Source organism: Myotis lucifugus, unplaced genomic scaffold (assembly GCF_000147115.1).
Source record: "Myotis lucifugus unplaced genomic scaffold, Myoluc2.0 scaffold_294, whole genome shotgun sequence".
Classification (NCBI taxonomy): Eukaryota; Metazoa; Chordata; class Mammalia; order Chiroptera; family Vespertilionidae; genus Myotis; species Myotis lucifugus.
This window is the reverse complement of record NW_005871342.1, coordinates 437,454-459,063: the sequence shown is the minus strand read 5'-3', so window position 1 is coordinate 459,063 and position 21,610 is coordinate 437,454. Positions and strand designations below refer to the sequence as shown.

Below are 21,610 nucleotides of genomic sequence, written 5' to 3'. Positions count from 1 at the left end.
CCTTTGGTTGTGAGTGTCCTAAGCCAGAGGGCTGACTCACTGGCAGTCACTGGCAGTCCAGAGAGGAATTAAGCAAAAAGATATTCCTTTGTCTCTCAAGTCCTAGCCAACATGAAGGGACACGTGGTAACAGGTATGCAGCAGAAAACTGTTGAACTATGATTATAATGTTTCTGAACACCCAGGTTCGGGGTTTACTGTTTTCTTCCAAATCCAACCTATTGTAAAGAAACCTAACAACCAGTACTCTTAATCACCACTGCCCAATCTGATCATAGCACCCATGCTTCAGAAGTGTTCGTTGAGCACGAGAAGGATAAGTAATTCATAACTAACATTTCTTAAACTTTTAGGATGTGCTACTAAATGAGATGCTTTGTCTCATTTAATCCTCATAATAGTTCATGACAGTTCTGTTATTTTCCTCTTTTTAGAGGTATAGGAACTAATGTTAAGAAATTAACCTGCCCAAGAATGCATAGCTAATGGAACCAGGATTTGAATCTCATAGGTCTGACTCCAGTGTTCATGCTTTAATCTTCTATACTTCGTGGTGAAGTTTTAATGTGTCAGAGATGGGCCAAATCACCAGTATGTGATTCACTCATTCATTCATTCATGAATTATTTATTTATTCATTCAACAACTTTTTTTGAACATTCACTGTATACACTTTTCCGGGTGCTGTGAAAATCCATAGCTTTGCCAAATAGAAATCATGCCCTCAAGGATTGTGGCTACCAGGGACGATGTTAGATATAGAAATAACTGTGACATGAGGTATACAGGGGTAAGAGCTATGAAGCAGATCCCATTTTTAAAAAAGCAATGTAGCCCTAACCGGTTTGGCTCAGTGGATAGAGCGTTGGCCTGCAGACTGAAGGGTCCCAGGTTCAATTCCGGTCAATGGCATGTACCTTGGTTGCGGGCACATCCCCAGTAGGGGGTGTGCAGGAGGCAGCTGATCGATGTTTCTCTCTCATTGATGTTTCTAACTCTCTATCCCTCTCCCTTCCTCTCTGTAAAAAAATCAATAAAATATATATATTTAAAAAATAAAAATAAAAAAGCATTGTAGTTCAGAAAAAGGAGAGGTGAAAACACTAAAAGAAGGTGGTATTTCATTTGAACCTTGATAGGTGGGAAGGATTTAAGTGTGAGACAACAAGAAACTAGAGAGTGTAGGGTATTTCGGGCTGAGAGAGGATATAGGAACAAAGACCCAGAGGAGAAAGTTAGAAAAAGGACGTCATGGAAAACAAGAAAAGAATTTCAAGAAATGGTAGCTGGAAGTAGAATGCTATGGATGTGTTACTTACCATTGACCAGAACATATGCCTGTTTCATCACAGTTAGCCTCTCGTGCATACATTCTCCTTCCTCCCATCTGGCACCTCTTCACACATGAATGCTCAAGTTCCTTGAAAGAGAAGAAACTTCCTTATAGGTGGGGATAACATATATCCCCATTAAAGGATTTAGAATCACTATTAAGGAAAGAAAGGTTAAGGAGAAATCTGTTCTTTCAGGAAGCTTTTATTAAGATCCTATTGTGTCCCCAGAACTGTTAGATGCTAAGAGTATTTTTTTAAATATATTTTATTGATTTTTTACAGAGAGGAAGGGAGAGGGATAGAGTGTTAGAAACATCAATGAGAGAGAAACATCGATCAGCTGCCTCCTGCACAACCCCTACTGGGGATGTGCCCGCAACCAAAGTACATGCCCTTGACCGGAATCGAACCTGAGACCCCTCAGTCCGCAGGCTGACGCTCTATCCACTGAGCCAAACCGTTTAAGACTGCTAAGAGTATTTTTAAAAATAATGTGCCACTTTTGCAGGTGTCTCTCTTTTTCCCCCCTTTGCCCACCTCCACCCACCCCCACCTTCTTTGCTCTCACCTCTACAGAAATGGGAACTGTCAGTCTTTCAAAACTGCCAAATTAATGAATTAAAAATATTACATTATTGCTTTATTTTGAACTTCTTAAGTATTAGTGAAGTTGAGTATCTTTCCATGTGTCAGGCTGGTTATATTTTTGGTAAACTAATTGCTGTCAATGTCTGGGATTCTATCTGTGCAAGCTAATGAATTTGCCTGTCAGTGGTTCATGGATTCTGGCTGAAGACACATGACTCTGAGTCAGAAACAAAGAACATTATTGCTCACAAGCAGCATGAGCATCACGTTTGCATTGGTTTCTCTTGCCGCCAAGTCCAAAGAGGGCAAAAGCAGAAGGGCACCCAGGGGGATGTTATGCGTGGAGTCCATAGGTGACTCAGCTGAGGAGCAAGGAGCTTGTCACTGACCTCTTTCAGAGCACACCTGCCCTTGGTCCTAGAGAGAGACTGCCTCATCCCGCCTGGTTGCTCTCTGCAAACACAGCCTGCGAAATGGTCCCAGTTAACAGTTTTCAGGGCCCTGCGTCCTTTGTGTAATTAGTAAGAATCTGCAGAGACGTTTAAGTCCCATGGCTAATTGCCTCTTCCGACAACTGCCATTGTTATTTTTCTGTGTGCTCACTTATCATCTTACTGATTTATAAGAGCTCTCTGCTATCACAACAATTATTCCCAGGTCTATCATTGACTATACTTCTACTTTGTTTTTGTTTTAATTTTATTTCATCGATTGTGGGGTTTTTACAACCGTGAGTTCCAAGCCATGCATGGAAAAAGGATGCCCTATTATGATAAAAATATCAACTGATTTTTTAAATTTTAACCTTTTAGTTTTTAGCCTTTAATGTTTAGTCCTTTTGAAATTTACTTTAATACAGGAATGATGTAGGGACCCACTTTGGTTTTACCAAATGGCTAGCCAGTTCTTGCAACCTCTTTCCCCTACTTGTTTGAGATGCCATCTTTATTACATACTGAAATGTATTGGTGCTTACATCTTATACTATTTTTATTCTATTCTTTTAATCTATTTCAGTGGTTCTCAACCTTCTGGCCCTTTAAATACAGTTCCTCATGTTGTGACCCAACCATAAAATTATTTTTGTTGCTACTTCATAACTGTAATGTTGCTACTTTTATGAGTCGTAATGTAAATATCTGATATGCAGGATGGTCTTAGGCGACCCCTGTGAAAGGGTCATTCCACCGCCAAAAGGGTCTCGACCCACAGGTTGAGAACCACTGATCTATTTGGATGTTACTACTCCAATGTTATCTTTTAATAACACCTGATAGAATTTGTTCCCCATTGTTTCTCTTCCACTTAAAAACTTTCTTGGCTCTTTTCACATTTGTTTCTTTTTTGCATCCGAAATGTTTTATTGGGATGATTCCCCACTCACCTTGCTTCAGGTGCTTTTAGTGCTGCTTCCTTCTGAAGGAGCATCCTCTGCAAGCCCTGCTTTTCCTCCTGTCAGCTGACGGAGGATGCGGAGCAGCCAACATGCAAAATGACCGTTTGTGCAGGGCCAGAGGTGGTGGTGATGTTACAGCATCCTGGGTGTTTCACATCCAGGAGTAGGAACTGGGGCTCTGCACCTGGTGCTTCTTGCTTTCTCTTCTCTTCTGGAGAGGGATGGAGGACGTCCTTGGCGAGGGCCATGTTGTCCTGGGGAGGGCATCACCACCGGAAAAGCTCACGTATTCTTGAATGGGTCTCTTAAAATAAAATAGGTAAGCAACATGAATATAAGTATTCATTATAAAGAAATTATGAACTACTTAACCCTTTTTAAAAGTCTTATAATGCTGTAACTTGTTTGAAGGTTTAATTTGCACTTTAACAAACATAGCATCATAGTTCCCATTTGCACCCTCTGAAACCTTTTTTATTTTAATATAGATTCCTTGCAGTTTGGAATACTGGGATGAACTCCAGAAGGTTTTTGTTGCATTTCGAGAATTTAGTCTGTCTGAAAGCAAAGTTTGTGAACTGCAGTTGCCAGATGTCAATCTTGTGAATGACCAGAAGACACTGGTATCCTCGGATCTTTGGAGAATTGTCTTGAACAGCAGTCAAAACGGAGCTGATGACCAGAGGTAACTCAGTGGAAATGGAATAGAGGCATTGTGCTGGGGAGGCCATCGTTGTCATCTTATCCGGTGACCCCTCACTTAGCGGCTAGCAGCTGTATCTGCCTCAATTACAGATGAACCAGGAAGCAGAGAGAGCTGGTGTTTCAAATATGTGTGCTAAAACTCCTGTTTTGCTCATACTAATCCTTGACTAAGAACCTCTTCCGTAAATATAAAAAGTGCAAAAAACAAACTACCAAAAGAATCCAATCATCCTGAACCAAAAAATATAGAAAAAGAGCCATATATACCTCACAATTTGTATAATGATAACCTTAGGAAATTGGAGGGTGAGGGGAATGGATAAATAGATTGAATTGTTTCCTTCTAAAAAGATAACTTTTGGAAATAGTTCCTTCTTAAGTGGTTTTTAGAATAACTATAAAAGACAAACCTCCAGACATTAGAAAAACTTGGCTAACCAAAATAATATACCCAAAGGATTTCTAATAGCCAAAGTTTTAATTAGCTCTAGATTCGGTTTGATCACATCAGTCTCTAGAGCTATAGAGGTATCCTGACCCCTGTCCCCAGAGCTCCCTGTCCACACCTCCTACAGGACACATGGTCCCTGGCAAAAAGGGCCCAGATTGTCCCCATTTCCAGTGTAGCCTCAGCATTTCCTCTTCACGCTCCCATAAGAGAAGTAACTGCATCACACGCAGTGGAGCGTGCCTTTGCCCATGTGATGTTCTGTGGACAGTGGCCTGTGACCCCCTCCTACTGCCCATTGTTTCAGTGTCCTGCCTTCCAGTTCTCCTGATGGAAGAATCTTACTCCTTTTATATAACCCCTCCTTCCCCTCCCCCCCCCCAAACAGCATCTGACACTAACAGAGAGAAAAGGAATCCACCATTCAAACACCCTGAAAATCAACTGTTTTTTCTATTACCTTTATTTTTGCCCATTATTGTACGCCTTTACAAGCTCATAATCATAGTACACCATTGGATATTCTGATTTTTACTTTATATTTTATAGAGTTTGAATGCTTTCTCTCTTTTTTATTAATAACAATGTATGTTCATTGAAGAGTTCATTGGAAAGTATGACACTATTCCATGCATAATTATATCACAGTGAAATAACCTGTTAACATTTTAGTCTGTTGCCTTTCAGTCTTCTTAATTGATGACTTTGTATGCTTAATAATAATATGTTTCATACTTTATATATTCTATTTCTAGGTCATTTGGGCTCTTCAAAAATAATTACCTTTCTCAGAGGGTACCCAGTAATATATGATTAGTGAAAATGTTTCAGAGGAGTAGGGTCTTGATTTTACCTATATGTAATGCAGCAATGAAAAGAACACCCATCCTGTGAGAATTAGCAGATGGATGGAAAGATTGCCTAATCTAAGTATAGGTTACCTAGTCAGAAATGAGGAAACCTCAGAAAATAGAACTATGTGTAATAAAATTTACTGTCAGGTTAGAAATCATTTCTTGATTCTAATTATGAAAGAATGCATTTTCATTATTGAAAGGAGCATTTTAGACAAGGTTAATTCCTCTGAATCTGAAACATCCATAAAAAATACTTTTGTGGTAAGCTTAGCACTACAGAAATGTAGAGCCTTTGGGGATTGGAAATTTATGCAGACAATCAGATTCAGGCAATTTTTCACCAAGCTTCTGACACTGTAAGCACAGATCTTTTGCCCTCACCTGGGATTTTTCAACTTACCTAATATTTCACAATTGATCTTGCTTTAAATTGTTTGAGATTAACTATTTTTCAGGTAGAAACTGATATTAATGAAATTGAAATTTAAAAAGTTGGTTTAAAAGCCCACCTAATAAAACACTATTAAGACATTTTTCAGAATGGACAATAATTAAATTTCACCCGATTTCTAGAAAGAAAACATCAGTGCTTTGATGAACGTCAGCATTTGATTATGAAAGAAACTGCTACAGTTAGCTCCAGTATATTGTGTCACTAGAAATCTAGAACTGGACAAAAACTTGACACTTTTATAATAAGAGATGGTCTTATAAGTAACATTTTCTTTGGTTTGAGAAGGATATTCATCAGACTGTACATTACTGAAGAAAGAAAAAGTTTGTAAAGAATAACTCCCATGTCCATAGTTATCATAAAGTTGCAATAGTGTAGGCCGCTCAGTGGTACAGCATCACTGTACCTGTGCAGTGGAAGCACTGCTTAATAGAGAATTTCACGTTAGAGGCCTGGCTCCAAGGCCTGACTCTTCCCAGCTAGCTCTTTGGCCTTGAAAACCTGATTTCTAAGCTGAGGCCTTAAGGGATGAATAGGAGCTAACTAGTCCCAAGAGGAGCTAGTCTTCAGCAAAGAACTGGAGACAAAAGATTCACTCTCTTATACCTGGTCTGTTTATCCCATGCAGGTGTATGATCTTTAATTCAATCACTGTATATGTAATAATTACATTCCACTATTTTAACTAATGGTTTGCTTGATCATATGAAAACGAGTGATGAGTGATTATGGTGGGGTTTTTTTAAGTTAGCATTTGAAGTAGAGTTAAATTCAAGCTTAGGTTCCACAATAGTCTTGGCCTTTAGGAGACTTCTCTTTGCTTGTGCACTGGCCTGGAAGCAAGAGATATGACCTTTAAGCCCTGATCAGATATCCATTTCAGCCACTTGTTTTTCATCTCATCATCTATGTGTTTGCCCACACCCATTGCTGAAGCCTAAATAACCCCTCTATCAGGCCCCGACAAGAAACAGAAGGCACATCTGACTGGGGGATTGAGGAGAGTTGAATGAAAAGACTATTTACAAAGGTCCACGTGGGTAGGTTTAAGGGATGGAGCTGGGAACCCTGGGGAACCATCCACCCTTAGGCCTAAAGGATCCAGGTGACGGAGCATTATTACCAAAACTAACGCCGAGCAGGTGTGGTAGGTACTTTGCGTGAGAGGGGCACAGCAATGTATGGAGATACTGCCAAGGAGTCAGGGGAATACGACCCTCACCCTCCTCTCCTGTGGGCACCTCCCACTGGCCCAATCAAAGGACAAAGCAGCTTATTTTTGTTTGTTTTTTGTTTTAATATATTTTTGTTTATTTCAGAGAGGAAGGGAGAGGGAGAGATAGAAACATCAACGATGAGAGAGAATCATCGATCAGCTGCCTCCTATAGTTCCCCAACTAGGGATCGAGCCCGCAACCCAGGATGCGCCCTGACTGGGAATCTAGCCATGACCTCCTGGTTTATAGGTCAACACTCAGCTACTGAGCTACATCAGCCGGGCAAAGCATCTTGTTGATATAGTTCAGGGGCAAAGAAAAGGACGGGGAAGAGTAGAAAATGGATCTAGTGGGCAAACAGAACACAGGCAGCAAGCACACACTGTTTGGAATTTACAGCTTCTTACCCAGTGACTCGTCCCAGGAGGGAAATGAGGGAATGGAGTGGTACCCACTCTCAGGCTTTGAGCCTCCCTGGTAGGTTCCCTGGGTTTGGTATAACGAGATGTCTTCTGATGGACCAGAACAACTTCCAACTTTGTTTCCCCTCTTATCCTCACCGACATGGCTAACTCCCAGAGTATGTGATAAGCGAAGTCACACACATCCCTGGCATTTATGGAGCACAGTAATATCCGTGCAGACCTGATATGTATGTCCAGCCATCGTTTACAAGTTCTGTGATCATCTAAACTTTGACCACCTGTGCCCCGGCTGTGGTCGTTTGTTGTCCTCCTTGCATGGTCATTTTCCCACAAGGACTTGTTATCCCCACCCCAAAATGCTGGTTCCTAGAAGACATTCTGGAAAGAGAAATGGCTTAAGGTGTATAGCTATTTCTTCAGCACTGAAAAGTGACACTCTGGTGAGTGTTTTGGAGCACTTTCATCTTTGGATGTGCCCCCAAAAACCATTCTCTTCAGGCCCTAAAGAGCCCAGGAAAGAAGTCACTGTCAGCTCGTAGTCGGTAATCCCGAGACAGTGGCCCGCAGCTTTTCAGTGAGAAGTCGATGCTTTTCCTTTCCCAGAGCCCTGATTCTTGCCCAATAGGTGGGGAGGAAGCAGAGAGAGCGAGCTTCGTGGTGGGCAAGTCCCTGGATTGTTTCTTTTCTCTCCACGGGTTGAACATTCTACCAGTAGGTGACCGGGGCCTCCAGATACGGGTCCCCTCCACGGGGCTCCCAGGGTCTGCACTCTCCGATGAACCTAAATTCCTTGGGTACCATTTTTAAAAACCTTTTGTCTTTCATAAACGATTCAGACTTAAATCTTGACATTTGGAACTAATTTGTCACCTATGTTTCTAGTCATCCCGTGATATAATCCAGGATTTATCCAGAAAATTCCTTCCCAGGGCTAAATTTATCTTTGCCTTTTCTCCCTTGGGTAGCAGGAATGCTTGCATTTTACCCAAGTGTCTTTTTGAAGCCTTTTTCCATTTCCTTTTAGTCGGGGGTTGAACTCTATGTAACAACCCCTCCAGGTAGTTGGCCTTTTGCGAGGGAGTCCTTCTCCCCATACACATTCCCCAAGGTTCCCCGTGCTCCTCAGGTCACACCCTAAGTTCTGGGCTGATGCTGCCAACTCAGTCTGTGTGGCATGGTCCTTACTCTCTGAACCCGGGCGATCTCTCTGCCTGTCCCTGTCTCCATCTCTCTGTCGTCTCTATAGGCAGTCCTTTCCCTGAGGGCCCATCTAAGCCTGCTTGTAAGCCACAGGTTGCAGCCCATTAGTGGGTGATGAAATCAATTTCAGTTGGAATTTTTTTTAATAAAAGAGAAAGTATCAGTGTAAAAAGGACAAATGTTATATAACTACACTTATATGAGATACCAAGAATAGTCAATTTTATAGACAAAATAGGATAGTGGTTGCCAAGGAATGAGGGAGAGGGGATGGGGAATTATTGTTTAATGGGTATAGAGTTTCATTTTGGGAATTCTGGAGATGGATGGTGGTGACAGTTGCACAACAGTGTGAATGCACTTAATGCCACAGAGCTGTATAGTTTTAAATGGCTAAAATAGTAATTTTATGTTATGTATATTTTACCACAATTTTTAAAATATCAGTGTCATATTTTCAGTAAACCTCCTACCCCCTTCCTCGTTTTAATGTGTACCAGGCTACAATAAAAGCGTATTTCTTATTTTGAGTTAGAGTTGAAACATTTTTAAAATGACAGCACTCTCCCAGCCTGGGCAGAGCAGTGTCTGAGAGGCAGTGTCTGAGACTGCAGTGTCCCTGCAGGAGGAAGAGAGCGTTTAGGTCAGCGGTCGCCAACCTTTCGGACCTCACGGACCACCAGTTGGCGACCGCTGGTTTAGGTGAGCCAGCGTGTGAGAGACAACGCTGCATGGAGGTGAATGTCAGTGTGAGTGTGAGATCCCTCTTGGGGACTATCGGTAAACACCAACGATTCATATTGAACTGAATAACCAGCACGGTACCCTGTTGGCCAGCCAGAAAAGGGGAGGGTTCTATTAAGTGCTAGACTTTATGCTCCCAGGAGACTCTGGGCAAGGAGACGGGAGAAAGTTCCGCTTTAGGAAACGTGGGGGGTGGGGGGGCATGATGGCCAACTCCTGCAGACACAGGATGCGGTCATTCCCTGCCCCTCGGCCTTCGCCTCGGCGGGAGGAAGCGGTTAGTGGTCCGGATGAAAAGGAAAGCAGCTGCACCCAATGACTTGATTGTGCAGCTAGGATGGCAAGCCTTTCAGGTGAAGGTGGTTATCCACGCATTGTCGTTCTCGAGATCGACCTAATTCAAGAGGCAGAAACGCAAGATGGTCTCCAGCCAGAGAGAGCTCGCCAGGGCTGGGCGGCGGGCAGAGGTGGCATTGCACTCGCCGAGGAGGTTCTGCGGGAAAGGCCCGGGTGAAGCCTCTCACGGGAAGTTAGCAAACAGTTGGCAGAAATGTCTGGTGTCTGCAGCTCCCTCAACTCGCCAGCCTCTGAAGGTAGGAAGTGCAGTAGGTTATTAGCTAGTGGAAGATGACGGAAAGCTCTCTGAGGGCCAATTTCTGAGCAGTCACCAAGATCCAAACACAAGGGACCCAATGGCTTCCGGACCCACAACTGTGTTATGTGAGTGAAGGCACAGTTCCACCGGTGTGGACGCTCTGTGCCCCTCATCTCTCAGTGACTCCAGTGGGAGCTGGTGCAGGTTTCTGTAAGTGAAGAACAAGGGCTTGTGCTCTTCCAGCCTTGGCAGAGGTCGCCTTACAAAGCTCGGGTGCCCTGACTGAGCAGGTCCCTCACGCACGCTGCACCCTGCGTCTGCAGGCCGCGCTCCCAGCTCTCCTTCTCCCCAGCTCCTCCTTCTCCCCAGCTCCTCCTTCTCCCCAGCTCTCCTCCTCCCCAGCTCTCCTCACCAGCTTCTCCCCAGCTCTCCTTCTCCCCAGCTCTCCTCCTCCCCAGCTCTCCTTCTCACCAGCTTCTCCTTCTCCCCAGCTCTCCTCACCAGCTTTTCCGCTGCCTCTCTCAGTACTCAGCTGAAGATCTGTACTCCGAGCATCCACATGGTTCACCCCACACCATCCTGCGTTCCTTGTTTCCACTCTGGCAGCTCTTCTGACTTTTCTGTCCGTGGGTGGTGGCTGTTGTATAATGTTTCTAAATGTCCACATATTTTATATCACCAGTCAGACTGTGAGTTCTTGGAAAACCAAGGATTTATTTCTTTAGTTTTTCCTGTCGAAGTTCCCCCTAGGATACTGTAAATCACAGTGTTACTTCGCGAGGCTCCTCGTGGATTGGGGAGCCAAGCTACCATAACTGCAGAGGAATTTTGGATTTGGGAAGAAGGGCGTGGAAGACAGTGAGAGGGACGTGGGCAGCATCACTCAGCGTTCACAGTGGCCAGGCTGCACCTTGCCCCTCACAATCCCCAGCTCTCGGGCTTCTGCTGGCACGGGGGCAAGGCAGCGAGGCAGCGTGTCCCCCTGCACACCAGCAGCCACCCCTACAAACGTCTTCCCTCCTGCCGATGCCCTCACTATTCCTGCTGGTCAGGTTTACTTGTGTGAAATGGTGTGAAGAGGATGGGCAAGTGAAGAGAGGGCCATGCAGGGTAATGGTCCCTGGGACCTGGGTCCTTCTGATCATGGTCAGGACTGTGTGGCACTTCGTACAGCTTTCAGTGGGTGTTCAGTAAAGAGTACTGACTCGTTCACATGGGGACATGGATGTGGACAATCTGCAGAAGTGAAACATTTATGGTGACACTGAAAGTATTGGGTGTTTTGAACAGCAGTCATGCTCTGAGTTGTGTTGATCTTAATGTGAGATCAAATTGTCCATACGTTACATGAGATGTAGATGGAAAAAAAAAATGGGTTGCAGAGATGTCAGCATGGCCTGGGGTTTGAGGAATGGCTTTGAAATTTTCCTGCTAGTAGCTCATAGGGACTAATCACATGACCTGAATGTTTTAAAACAACTAATTTATGTGAGTAAATACAAAAGATTTGATAACATTGACGCTCGTTAAGGAGCTTGTTAACTCAAATTACTCTATCAACTCAATGCAAAAAATCGGCCGAGAGACAGCTGGTATCTCAAAAAACTCGTTAGTAGGGACACTCGTAAGTCAAGGCCCCATTGTAATTTATGTGAGTAAATACAAAAGATTTGATAACATTGACTATGGGATTATGCGTACCAGCTTTAAGAACCCTATCGAAAGACATTTCACTTACATGATATTGGGAGATTTAGGTTATTGAACTTCTTTTTTCTCTTCTTTCCCATAGCTCTGCAAGTGAATCTGGTTCTCAAAGCACTTGTGACCAGCTTGTAACACCAACAGCCCTGGCTGCCTGCACCCGGGTGGACTCCTGCTTCACCCCATGGTTTGTCCCATCTCTTTGCATTTCCCTCCAGTTTGCTCACCTGGAGTTCCATCTTTGTCATCACTTGGATCAACTAGGCACAGGTACTCTTCATTTTAGCATCACAATCACATCCACTTAATACTCATTGTTTTGTCTTGTGGGTTCTCAAGACACAATTCATCTGTTTTTACCCAGATAATTTCTTTTGAGGAAATAAAAAGTTTTGGAGGGGTTTCCATTCTGTGCGCTAGAGTGTTAGTGATGTTACAAAGTGCTGTGATTGCTAATCACTTCCCCACCCAGAGGTCCTCTCTGCCGACCACCACCCACACGCTGGTGAAAGGCTTTAGAAGCGGCCTCATTTCCCCTAACAGTGAGCACTGGCAACGTTATTCTGAAGTTAACTTCATATAACAGGTGTGCTTCTTACTTTTGAGCTGTCTTATGGACCTATTATATAGGTTACTGATTGTATTGAACTGACATGATTTTGCATGTTTTCCATAGGAATTTTCAAGCAAGTTACTAAAATTGCAGGTTTTGCTATTATTCCAATTAGATCTTTTTGAAGGAAATACATGTTTTTGTTCTATATCCTGACCCATTACATTAATGGCAGATAGATTCCAAAAACGCTTGATATCACCTTATTTTAAAAGCATGACTACATTCTACAAAAGATTGGCAATTTCTCCAATAATTTGAAGGAGTAGCACTTTTAGAAGCTTGTACAGTCAAAGATTAAATTTCCCCACAGCCCCAAAGTGGCCTTTTGTAGATTTGCTAATATTACATGAATATTATTCCTCAAAGCCTTTACCAAACCTTTTCTAGCCAATACATTTTATTCAGAAATTAGGTTTTCAACCTACATGTAATGGAAAAAAGGGGAAAAATCAGATTAAAACTAAACACAGCTGCTGTTAAACATCTTGCCTTTTCAGCAAAAATGGAGTTCAACCTGATTTGTCTAACTCTCTGAGTCATGACTTTGCTTTTGAGATTTGGTGGGTAGATACAGACACTTCCAAGAAACTCTCCTCGGATATTTACCTCCTCTTCATTTTATTTCTTGTCTCTGTGATCAAAGTTTGCCTGTGAAACTGACTGTAACCTTTGGAGACAATATGTATTTAAGAGGCCTTGTTGGTTGAACAAACCAGTTTTGCTTGCAAATACCAAATGGCAGTTCAAATATTGCATTATCTTCAGGAGGACGTTTAAATTTATTAAATATCCAGTATTGAATTCAATAACCAAAAACCGAATAATTTAAACGTCATCTCTTTATCTCCGTAAAGCACAGGCTCATCTCAGTTGCTCTTTTCCTTGCTTGTTTTCCAACAGCTCCGCCGCCCTACCTACAGCCATTTGTTTCGGATAAAAATGTGCCACCTGAGCTGGAATACATGATCATTTCCTTCCGAGAGCCACACCTGTATCTCCGACAGTGGAGCAACAGTTCCGTCTGTCAGGAGGTCCAGTTCTCAGCCCACGCAGACTGCAAGCTTCTGGAGTGCAGGAACGTGACCATGCAGAGCCTGGTGAGACCCTTCAGCGTCTCTGGACAGATGGCCGTTTCCAGCGACGCAGCAGAAAAGCGGCTCGACTGCACCGTCATCGTCGATTCTATGTTCGTAAACTTTGGGCAACACGCGGTTCACTCCCTAAACACTGCAGTGCAGGCTTGGCAACAGGTACGTGCGCCCGAGACCATGTTCAGTTCGTCCACGTGTGAGCTTTGACTAGGCACTCTGTTATCACTTCTAGTGATAAGCATAGACTCCAGTGTGAGAGAACGGAGAGTTTGATGGGCACCATCTTATTTGGGACCTTCTCTGTTTTGGCTAAGTGATGCATAAAAGCTTTGGAGGATATGGGTTCTCTACAGATGCATAGGAGAGCATGCCCACATTTTTGTGACTAATGTACCACATCTGTGTGGAAAGTAACATATTCCCAGAAATAGTTTTCAAGTTTTATGGCTCTAGTTTGCCAAAGCTTCAGCTCAGCTATGTATCAAGTTGTCTGAGCACCCATTGCAGACGGAAGGACCTGTGGGCGCGCCTCTCTGATAATAAGCCTTCCATCTTTTCACAGAGGAAACATGTGAGCACAAGTCTTTCTCCTATGACAGTCTGCCATTTTGAATCATTAAAAAGCACTTCATAATGGATTTTAATTTGAATGTTTGGATGATAATATACTCAGTGATTTAAGAACAAATCACTTCCTCTTCTCTTTCTGATAGTCAGTATAATATTGTATTTCCATAAAGTTCGTGTTGCTGCGTAAGCTGAGGCACTTCCCACCTTTTGTGTATGTTACATGCATTTGTGTGGAGCTGGCTCCCCAAGAGAAATGGTCCTCCATCCCGCACTGACCTCACATGGGAACAGGCACAGTGCAGGGGGAGGGGCTTGAGTTCTCGGGCATCAGAATCTTTATGGGAATAAACTTTCCTTTATGTGCACAAAGACCTATACAAGACTAAGGAATTAATTACCTAACATGGCACTACAATAGCAAAGGGAAAGAAGATAACACATCTGTTTTATATTTTAAAATTCCTTTTTAAGGGCATTCCATGGTTTTCTTGTTGCAAAGGACATGCGTAAAATAAGAGCTAGTGTGATCTAAATCTTTGCAGCTGGTTCGAATAGCGATGTGAAAAAAACTTTCATGGCTCCAATTTCTGTTTTTTGTCATATTTTGAACAATGCATTTAATAAAAAACAAACCTAGAAAACATAAAAGAGTCATTGATAGAGGATTTAAACGTAGGATATTTTTGTCTTGGTATCGGGGCCATTATAAGGGGACTCGTGTGTAGCAACTACTGCAAAATGGCCTCCAGAAATCCCAGTTCCCTCTCAGGGTGAAAATGTTCTCTTAGACACAGGCATACATATAAATAACACAGTGCATAAATATTTAAATGTTTTAAACCACATCAGAGTGTGAATGACTGGCTAGCCCAGTGCCTTGAAGGAATATTCTGAGGGTTTTTTTTTTAATGGAATTGTATATTTGATTAAGTAGAGCCATATGTCACGTAGCATATTGCTGACAGGTACATTCTATGAATAGTTGGTTCTGATTTACACAGGGATTTGGCAATGTTAACATGAGCCACAAGCGGATATACTTCTGTAATTGTTGCTGTAATTTTCTTGTTTCCTCCCGTGTCAAGGGTACTTGCCACCAAGTTTTAATGTGGTAGGCATCTAACCCTGTGTATTCTAAAGTAAATACAGAAATGCACAACTTCAAAATTATAGGACATGTGACATTGAAATGGGCTTATAAAGGGTTATTAAGTTCATTGTTTCTAAAATATTCAGAATGTGGTTTATCCCCTTTAGAGGGGAAAACTTGGATTTTATTGTGTGTATAGTGATCTATACAGTGGAATTGTTGCCCATGAGAAATATGAATTTAATAAGCAGGATATGTTGAGTTCTCCACATACTTTTTATCAGATTCATCTCTGAGACAAGTCATTTGTATCCAGTGTAGATGGACCAGACAGATGAAGCATGAAACAATTTGGCCTTTCACCTTTAGGTCACAAGTTCAAGATTAACAGAAGCCTTCATTAGTGTCTGATTTCTCTGGTGGTAGTTTTTTGTTGGTTTTTGTTTTTTGTTGTTGTTGGGTTGGTTTTTTTTGGGGGGGGGGGGTTGGTAAATAATTAATGTCTTGTGAAACCAGCTTAAGGACCCAAAATGACATTTGAAGTTTGCTTTTTATTTTTATGTCACATTCCCACATTTGAACAAAATAGCACTTAAAGGGGATTTTTATTTAAAAATCAGGCTTATACTCATGTGTCTTATCTTACACCAAAACGATATCTCTGTTTAACTACAAATGCCTACACAACACTCCAACGCAAACCTTAAATGTAAATAAGCCACCTTTTAATTACACATCTGAGTGAACATTCTGAGGTTTAGCCTCTGGAAGTCATATGAAATGTGTATGATCTTTTTATACCAGAATTTAAAACAGTCCAAGAAATGCCTAAGCGTGTTGCAGTTATAATGAGCCCCACGCTGAAGGAGCAGTAGGGAAACAGCTCCCTGAGGACTGTGAGTATTCTTTAGAAAAATGTAAACAACCCCCTTGTGTTCTTTCATTTACATTTTTTCCTAAAACCCTCATCATTTATGAAAGGTCAGTTTTCAGAGATGAGGAAAGTAATATGATTTTTTTTTCTACTCAAGCCCCATCTGGCAACTTAACCTCTGTGTCACCAGCGCAGAGATCCCAGTTCATTATGAAAACTGAATTCCAACCTTGGGATGTCTATCTAGGTGGGAGTTGGGCTCATATCCTGTCTTCATGTTTGTGCTCTTGGGCCTAAAGGAGAGGAAAACTGTTTACAGGGAGAGCAGCTTGTGTTGCTTACATAATGCTAAATGGAAAAACCATTAGGACTAATTATACATGGGACTCCCGTTTGATTACGAACCTTATATAAGGTGCAGAAGGGAGGATTGGATAGGATGGACTCGAACAGGAACAGGCGGGACACTCAGAAGAGCAAAACTGCTGGAAGAAAATTCATGGAAACGTTAGTCGCAGTTAGAGACTTTAAAACAATCCAGACTTTCTGTATTTTCTAACTTTTCTATTGTGAGCATTTATTACAATTCATACTTTTAAAAATTGAACTTCTATATTTGTTTCATAAGTTTTTATTGAGTATTTTATGTGTCAGGCATTATGCTGAGAACTAGAGGTAAAGTTATAAATAGCACAGACTGATTCCTGCCCTTATGAAGCATGGAGTCCAGTGATGGAGACAATATTGAACCCACGGTCACACAAATAATTCCTTAGTCCCAGAGGGGTAATTCTGCAAAGATGGAGTAAGATGCGAGCATAAAACAGGGCCCTGATGTGGGGAGGGCTCAGAGGCTGCTCCGAGGACAGAGCCTGGACACAGGAGCCTGAAGGCTGAGTGGAAAGAGCTTGTCGAGCCAGGAGGAAGGATGTGGAGGCAGGGGACAGGCACTGAGGCAGGAGAGTGATGTGTTGGGTGAGCTGAGCGTGGTCAGGATCGTGTGGGAGGACCTGAGAGGGGCTGTCGGAGCTGGGCTGTTGCTGGACTGTCGTGAGCAAGTGGGGAGGAGGTCGGATGTGGCAGGGCCAGGACGTCTGGAACCTGCTGGCAGGCCATGAAGTCGCAGTTTGGGATTAAAAGCCGCAGCCGAGAGCGTTATGGGAGACAGCAGATAACTGCTGTTATCATTCCTGTGATACTGAACAGAGACTGTTTCTGTGGTTAGTGTGGCTGTCCAGCAAGGTGGCGCTCCGGGAGCAGAGAGGTTTGGTGGGAATGGCTGGGTGATAGAGCGAGGGCTTGGGAGTCCTCAGGGATGTCTGGAAGGAGCTACCTCAGCGCCTCTTCACCAGCTGCAGCCACAGAGCACTGCCCCCATCTGGGGACTGGCGGGTGACGAGGAGTCCTCCTCCCAGGAACTGCTCTGGGTGAGTTCTAGGTCAGGTCCTGGTCCGGCCTAGATTCAGGTGGGTTCCTCCATCCACTGGGCTTCAGGCCTCTCCATCGCGTAACTCCCTGTGCTCGTGAGGGTTCGGTAAAACGGCCAATGACAGCGTGTGGCATTGTGGCGTCATTTACATCCACAGCCAGGAAACAGGCCAGCGGAGAAGCATCTTACCTCCCATTGTCTGCAAATCGATGGGCTGGTTTATGCTTTTCTTCTTGCATTCTCAAGCATCATTTATTTAGCTTTTCTTTTCGTTTACCCAAAGCATACTTACTGTTTATTAAGCCATAACCTAACCAGAGTAAGAACAGAAATTCTCTATCACTTTGCCAGTGTTTTAATATAACAGCAACCAGGGGAGACACCACTAAGTTGAAAAGGAGGCATAAACACAGGAGCCCATTACTAATTTGCTGAGCCTTCACAGGTTCATGGGAGACATTCGCTGATTGAAGACTATCAGCTGCAACAGACAGCAACACCTGTTTTTTAGCTAACATACTTCTCTTGAAAACTGCACTTGGCTTACCCGACTCTGGAGCAGGTCTGTTTTGTGTGTGCAGCCTCTTAACAATAGAGGGAAACTTGTGGTTTTATTTGCATCTCTCCCTGAGCACATTTACACACACACACACACTCTCTCTCTCTGTCTCTCCCCACCTCCCTCCCCCTTAAGGGATCTGGGGACGTATTACCTAAAAGATCCTTACTTTCTGTAGGGTACAAACTGTGGCTTTGTAATTGGTCTTGATTGCCGAGTTGAGAAGGCCAGGAACACGGTAATTCTAGCCGCCAGCACTCTGCTCAAACACGTGCACTACCCAGCCCAGCGTTCTCTGTAGGATGTTAATTCATTTTAAAATGTTAAAAGTTTGAGGGATCTCATTGTTCTTTTACTCTTCTGTGTCTATGATTTATTTTGCAGGAGTATAAGTCAAAACATATTTTTGGACCGTGTAAGATCTCTTTAAGATATTTTTGGTGCTTGTCCTGGAAGTATAGAATCCTTTGTATACACGAGCTAATGACAGCAGATCCTTGAGTGTTCCTGCGTTGTAACAATCGCCACTGGGCAGACAGCTGCCAAACATCTTGCAATTAATCTGATGCACGTTGGCTTTCCTATTCCTTTTCTTTCAGAACCAATGCCCTGAGGTGGAGGAGTTGGTCTTCAGCCATTTTGTGATCTGTAACGACACCCAGGAGACGCTGCGGTTTGGCCAGGTGGACACTGATGAGAACGTCCTGCTGGCCAGCCTCCACCGTCACCAGTACAGCTGGCGCTCGCACAGATCCCCACAGGTATGTGAGAAGCAGCTCACAGCACAGCGATCGTTAAGGCCGGCGGTTCACTTGTTCTGCAGTTGTGTGCCTGTGTCCAGCTATTTCTCCTTTTGGGTGGGTCTCCCAAGGACCCACGTCAGCCACACCTGACAGGAACCCAGAAACGTTGAGCGGTGGGGGCACAGTGTTCCCACCGTCCCTTGGAGAGGACGCTCTCCCGGGAGCGCAGGCGGTGGAACGGCCCGGTGGCCACGAGACTGAATCTGGACGTAGGTGTAGATCCTGGCCGGGTGTGACCTTGCTTTACTTCCCACACATCAGCTTTCTCACATGTAACATGGGGATAATAACAGTAACTGTTTCATGGGATGGTGAGGACTAAACAATAAATACGTATAAGGCACCAGTGTTTGATAAACTGTAAGCATTATGCCTTGGGTATTATTATTCATTTGTTTATTCAGATGTTTTAAAATATATTTTTATTGATTAGAGAGAGAGAGGGAGCGAGAGAGAGAAACATCAATGATGAGAGAGTATCATTGATTGGCTGCCTCCTGCACGCCCCCTACTGGGGATAGAGTCTGTAACCTGGGCATGTGGCTTGACTGGGAATCGAACTGTGACCTCCTGGGTCCTAGGTCAATGCTCAACCACTGAGCCACGCCGGCCGGGCTATTTATTCAGATTGTTACCGTGTGCCAAGCATGTGCCAGGCACTGGGAGTTCAAAGGTAATCCTCGCCTTCTGAGGGACAGCTCCTGGTCTGTAATGAAGTGAGCAGGACAACAGAATATGCCCAAGGGAGCACTGAGGAGAGACATACCAAAGGATGTCTGTTCTCCAAGTAGTGTAATTCCATTTTCCTGTCACATTCGATGGGAATAATTAGAGGGATGTGCCCCGGAGGGATAATATGAGGGTGAATTAAACACAAAGATGTGGTCTTAAATGAGTCAAAGAAACCCTAGGAAGTGCTCTCAGGAATAACGTATTTCTAACACTCGGGGTAATAAGGAAACTGTCTGCTTGTGATTAAAAGAAAGTCATTAAATTAGAGAACAAGTTTTCCCATCTGGGACCAGCTTCCATAGACCGGCTTCAGGACATGCTATGCCCTCGGGCTCCCGCTTTGCTCTCCCCCCACCCCCCCCCACCCCCCCCCCCCACCCGCCCCAGTAGCTAGATTCTGATTTCTTCCTTGCTGTTTCATGAATTGCCACACTCTTACTATAAAATTTGGAAATGTAGATACAGTACAATTCTTATTTAAGTATATTGTTTATCCAATTCTAGTTAATTTGACAGGACATTAAAACTACAAAAATCCTTTTTAGTAAAAAGTTCTTACAAATATTTTTCAAATGATATAATATTGCACTCATAATTTTAGAGTGAATGACATGCCCTTGTTTTCAAATTTTCCTCTTGAGAAATTTCCGTGTTAGAGAGTTTTTAAGTCGTTTGGTTATTTGCCTCTTATAATATAGTTAAAGGGTGTTTTGTTTATTTGTTTTAAAATTAAGTTCCTTTTTACTTTGTTTCTTATTCATTGCAAAAGTGAGAACATACAGATATATAGACCAAATAAGAAAATGACCACCTATGATTCCAGCCACCCAGACAACCTGGGTTGATACTTGTCGCCTTTTAGAGTTCTGAAAGGTTTCCATGGTGATTGCATTCACAGCAGTGAATTAGCCGTGGCAGGAAGCAGGCCTCTGAGAAGCTGCGCATGGGCTATCGTCCACTTGTAAACGGCAACCAAGGGGTCCAGGCTGCCTGTCACTACTTGAACCAATTCAGCAGAGACGGGGTTGAATCGTATATGAGCATTTATTCCAATAACGCCACCGGTATGGGAGAGCAGCAGGTCATCCACGAAAATCTGCTCTGCATCCCACCCCCACCCCGCCAGTTGGCTGGTTATATACACACGAGGGAGAAGATAGCTACATGCAGCTGGGAGCTGCAAGTGTAACAGGGAAAGGGAAGGGTAGAGTCTGCAGTCCGGCCTTCAGGAGCTCAGAGTCCAATAACAAGGTGGCAAATCTTCTGTGATGTTATAGCCATCTCAGCCCGTTCCTGGGACCGGAGAATGGTCAGCGCTCCTGAGGGGGTCAGGGTCTGGGCACAGCAACCAAATCAAAGCGTGTCCTGTCCTTGGTCTGTTCTCAAAATGTATTTTCTGAGTCATGGACCCATCGAGGCATCTCTTTACAGCCTTGCTTCATCCTCCAGTTCCCCAGGGTCAGTAAGAAAACTTCTCATCTGTAGTCAGTGAGGTGAATAATTATCAGACAACGGTGGCTCTATTCTCACTACATGCCCTTCCCCACTATCACACTGACTGTACCTGTCGCCTCGTCCCCATTCACACACAGCTGCTGGCCTCAGGAAGTGAAGCAGAGGAGGCTTACTGCCCCTCACAGCCCCCTAAGATGCATGGACCACCATGGCCCTGTTGACCCTCAGGGTTCCCCGGACACAGGAGCCCACATGGGAAGGGAGATCGTGAGAACAGCTGGCTCGGTGGTGTATGAGCCAGCTGTTCTGTGATCGCCCTTCATGTGATGGGCATACAGTGGTGGGTGGAAGGAGGCCAACGGGAAAGAATGGACGGCCACCGCGGCCTCAACACCTTTCATGTTAACGCTCTTGCACGTTTCCAAAGTCTTTTTGTATTTATCACTAATTTTGTTTTCACAGTATCCCTGTGTGCTTTGTGTCATTTCTTATGCATATTTTTAGGCAAGGAGAAAGCTAGAAATATTAAGCTAAGATAGCAGTAGAGTTGGCATCCCATATGTTTTCATTCTCAGTATAGTGTTATTTTCAAAACGTTGTCAAACTCTCCTAGGTTTTGGCAGCATGAATTGTCTGTTAGGATAGCCAAGCTGTGAGGCTTTAAAAGAAGGGCTTGGAAATCACTGTCTAATACTCCACTTTTAAAGCTAGACTAATGGGGTTC

At 43.5% G+C, this 21,610-nt stretch overlaps 1 protein-coding gene and 1 pseudogene across 1 annotated transcript in view; one reads left to right on the top strand and one right to left on the bottom strand.

Annotated features, from left to right (window-relative positions):
• VPS13B (vacuolar protein sorting 13 homolog B) overlaps positions 1-21,610 on the top strand; it is a 583,949-nt gene that overhangs the window by 486,999 nt on the left and 75,340 nt on the right. The window contains exons 41-44 of the mRNA XM_023763624.1: positions 3,807-4,003; positions 11,756-11,937; positions 13,184-13,533; positions 18,496-18,657. Of these exons, the coding sequence (XP_023619392.1) occupies positions 3,807-4,003; positions 11,756-11,937; positions 13,184-13,533; positions 18,496-18,657 (891 nt within the window). The remainder of the gene's footprint in view (positions 1-3,806; positions 4,004-11,755; positions 11,938-13,183; positions 13,534-18,495; positions 18,658-21,610) is intronic.
• Positions 9,647-10,630, bottom strand: LOC111828187 (annotated as a pseudogene).